The following is a 3,950-nucleotide window of genomic DNA, read 5'->3' as shown; positions in this document are numbered from 1 at the left end:
TCTTAAAGGCAAGTTTTATTATTTGATTTAGATTGAAATTTTGAATTGAAATTGAAAGTTTTATTTTAAATTTGTATTTTATATTCAAAAAATTGAATTTGTGGCATAAGGGAAAAAGCCTGGTGCTTCTGCACTAGTGAAAATCAGAACAAAATTTTGAGGCCAGCACTGTAAGTTGTAATGTGATATTTCTAATTCTACTCTAAATAGAATTAAAGTAGGAGCAAAATTTTAATATAATATTTCTTCTAAAAGGGCTATCCACACACTACTTAATTCATCTAGAAAACTAGGCCCTACAAATAAGACCAAATTGGTCAAGGTTCCATTCAAAATAAAATTTGACCAATCTATAGATATACCAATAATATAAATACACATAGCTTGAGCATGCAATTTTACATACCTTCTCACAAAAAGCCTTTTGGTACCTTAAGCATGAGGGCTAAAGCTACAAGCATGCAACTTTTTGTAATATTACTCGTGGTTTGGCTAATAAAAGCCCAAATCTTGGAGACCTATGGATGCCTCGGTGTAGAGCGTGAGGCGCTTCTCGCATTCAAGTCCGGTGTCATCGATCCACGAAACTGCTTGTCTTCTTGGGAAGGCTCTGACTGCTGCAGATGGAAAGGAGTTCGGTGCAACAACGAGACTCGCAGAGTGGAGAAGCTCAAACTCAGATTCCCTTGTCCAGCTTCCTTAGACGCAAACTACATAGGTTTCGGTGGTGAGGTCAATCCATCATTGCTATCTTTAAGCCACTTGAAGCACTTAGATCTCAGCATGAATAACTTTAGTACCGGTTTCCCTAATTTCATAGCTTCGTATAAGAAGTTGAGATATCTTGACCTCTCTTATGCGGGTTTTACTGGAGCGATACCTCCAGAATTCGGAAACTTGTCAACTCTTCGTTATCTTGACCTTAGTAATATTGATGCTAAACTTAGTACTACCTCTCATGGCAAACTATCGTGGATCAAAGGTCTCCATTCTTTAAGGTACCTTGACTTGACCTCTGTGTTGCTACAAAATGCGAATGATTGGTTGCAAGGAGTAAGCATGTTGTCTTCATTGCAAGTGCTCCGCTTAGGGTTGTGTTCTCTTCCAAGCAATCCTGACCCCATTTCCAATTTTAACTTAACAAGTTTGACCATACTTGATCTCCAAGACAACTTGTTCAACTCCACTTGGCCCGGTTGGCTTCGGAACTTCACTAGTTTGACTGATCTAAATCTCTTAAATAACAATCTCTTTGGCCCTATTCCTGTCGAGCTAAACAATTTTACTCGGATTACTTCCCTCTTGCTAGGATCCAACAACTTCGACGGTCAAGTAGCCGATTCAATCAATAATCTTTGCAGATTGGCCACTTTAGATTTGTCTGGAATTAATATTGATAGAGATATAGTCGAATTCCTGTCAATATTCTCGTGTGTCCCACTTAACAATTGGCGAGCGCTGGATTTAAAGAAAACAAATATCAGGGGTAATTTGTCTGGCTGGCTCGAACAAATGACGAGTCTTATATATCTAGATGTCAGCAATAACTTCTTTAATGGTTCGATACCTGAAGGGATACAAAAATTGTCCAATCTTTATTTTCTTGACCTTTCCGAAAATTTGTTTCGGGGGGTTGTGCATGAAACGCACCTTATGAACTTCACGAAATTGGAGGTGCTGAGGTTGAGTGGAACATCTCTTGATTTGAAGGTGGACGATAATTGGGTTCCTCCTTTTCAAGCGAACGAATTAGTTTTGAGCTCATGTCGATTGGGTCCACGATTTCCAAGATGGCTACGGTTGCAGACAGAAATCTTCGTCCTAGATTTGTCAAACAACGATATCACAGGAGCTATTCCTAATTGGTTTTGGGACCTAACTTCTCCCATAGTATTCTTGGACCTTTCTAATAACCAAATTAGTGGCATGCTGCTATCCTCTTTGGAAAACATGACATCTTTACGTGCGTTAAATTTTGCTTCTAACTTTTTAGAAGGATTCCTACCATTTCTGCCACATTCTTTGGAATGGCTTGATTTCTCGAGCAATATGTTTTCTGGATCATTTCCACAGTCTTTCTTCAAGCCAAATATGCTCACCATTCATCTCTCGAACAACTCCATCAGTGGTAACATTCCATCATCTATATGCAACTTGCAAAATTTGTACATACTCGACATGTCAAACAACAAAATATTTGGTGAGCTACCAAATTGCTGGAATAGTGGATCAAAACAACTGATGGATATAAACTTATCCAATAACAATCTGTCTGGACTTCTTCCCGATTCATTGGGTTTATTAAGTTCTCTTTTGTTCTTGCACCTAAACAATAACAGCTTATATGGAGAACTTCCTTCGGCATTACAAAATTGTCCATTACTATTACTTGATCTCGGGCAAAACAAGTTATCGCGTGAGATTCCTGTGTGGCTAGGAAAGTTAACAAATCTTACAATTCTTCGGCTGATGTCAAATATGTTTGCCGGCAACATTCCTGCAGAGCTCGGACAACTTGAGAATCTTCAAATCTTGGATCTTTCTTGGAACAATTTAGCAGGAAACATACCTCAATCTTTTGGTAATTTCCATGCAATGGCTTCAACCAAGTTGCCTGGATATATAAATGAACCACTTGTTACTCTCTATGTTGACTTTATAAGGCCAACAAGCTTCGAAACTTCATTCACATCCGATGTGTCTCAAAGCTATACTGACCAAAGATTATACATTGCAACAAAAGGGTCAAATCTTCAATTTTCCAAGAATCTGTTCTTCGAGAAGAGCATAGACCTCTCAGGTAACAACCTTCATGGTGCGATCCCTGAGGAACTAGTCGATCTGTCAGCACTGAACAATTTAAACTTATCAAGAAATCACTTAACGGGAAGGATTCCTAATAAGATAGGAAACTTACATTATTTGGAGTCTCTCGATCTTTCTATGAATGAATTAAATGGAACCATCCCCGAGAGTATAACGGCCTTGCTATTTTTGAGCAGCTTGAATTTATCATACAATAACCTCTCAGGAAGGATTCCATCTGGAGATCAAATGCAGACACTGGTTGATCCTACTATATATGCTGGCAATCCCTTTCTTTGCGGTCCCCCCATTTCAAAGAATTGCTCTGGATATGAACCAACATATACTCCTGATGAGAAGAAACACAGTGGTGGCTCGAAGAATATAGAAATTTATCTTGGTATGGGATTGGGATTTTTGGTGGGGCTTTGGGTTGTTTATGGTATCTTGCTCTTCAAATCTAGCTGGAGAAATACTTACTTCTACATGATCGATAAGATGTATTATAGATTTTTTGCTGGCAACTGAGAGGCGCTAAGATTATATATAATAGAAGTTGAAGAATTTTGTATAAATAAACACTAGTATATGTATTCTATTGCGTGCTAGTGGAAATGGATTTTGAAGCTTTTGTTCTCATAAATTTACTGTTAGCAGGATATGCTTTTTTTTTAATTTAATTTTGCATGCATAATACTACCTTAACTCTTATACATGTGGAATTGTAGTACCATTGGTTCTTATATAAAAAAGAACAAAAATAAAATTGCTCTTATTATTCTTTTTAAATTTAATTAGAATTAGTTCTAGTACATGTGTAATGCATGTTATATTTGCAAGATGAACATGTTGTGGGATTGTAAGCACTTTAAATATTCCATGACTGGAAGAATTTAAATTGACGTTCATTCAGTTGGATTGTATCCATACATGTATCGAATGGTATGGAAGGTTCGTGCATGGAAGCCCTTAAAAGAGATTGGTATATATGTTATCAAATCGTATGGTAGGTATCAAATGGTTTTTTTTTTTTTTTTTTTAATACGTATGGGATATGTATTAAATGGTGTTTTTGTTGGAAAAGTATCTTATTTACTCCAATCTACTATTCAAATTTTTAAACTTATTCTGAGATTATCAAATTA

At 36.8% G+C, this 3,950-nt stretch overlaps 1 protein-coding gene across 2 annotated transcripts; it reads left to right on the top strand.

Moving 5' to 3' along the window:
- On the top strand, nucleotides 352-3,448 carry LOC109720007 (leucine-rich repeat receptor protein kinase EMS1-like). Of its 2 annotated transcripts, none has more exons than XM_020246867.1 (2): nucleotides 352-2,800; nucleotides 3,032-3,448. In XM_020246867.1, exons 1-2 carry the CDS (start codon nucleotides 391-393, stop codon nucleotides 3,331-3,333), a joined length of 2,712 nt encoding a protein of 903 aa, XP_020102456.1. In that variant the 5' UTR covers nucleotides 352-390; the 3' UTR covers nucleotides 3,334-3,448. The 2 variants fall into 2 exon arrangements, with proteins under 2 accessions (XP_020102456.1, XP_020102457.1); XM_020246868.1 differs by having other exon boundaries at nucleotides 3,003-3,090.

The sequence above is a fragment of the Ananas comosus genome, linkage group 14 (genome assembly GCF_001540865.1).
Source record: "Ananas comosus cultivar F153 linkage group 14, ASM154086v1, whole genome shotgun sequence".
Classification (NCBI taxonomy): Eukaryota; Viridiplantae; Streptophyta; class Magnoliopsida; order Poales; family Bromeliaceae; genus Ananas; species Ananas comosus.
This window is presented reverse-complemented; position numbering and strand designations above follow the sequence as displayed.

Bases quoted from the DNA above. Each gene is read 5' to 3' on its own strand.
- LOC109720007 (XM_020246867.1), top strand. From the start codon at position 391: ATGCAATTTTACATACCTTCTCACAAAAAGCCTTTTGGTACCTTAAGC. The intron at 2,801-3,031 runs GTAACAACCTTC...ATAACCTCTCAG, and splicing joins GAAGAGCATAGACCTCTCAG to GAAGGATTCCATCTGGAGAT.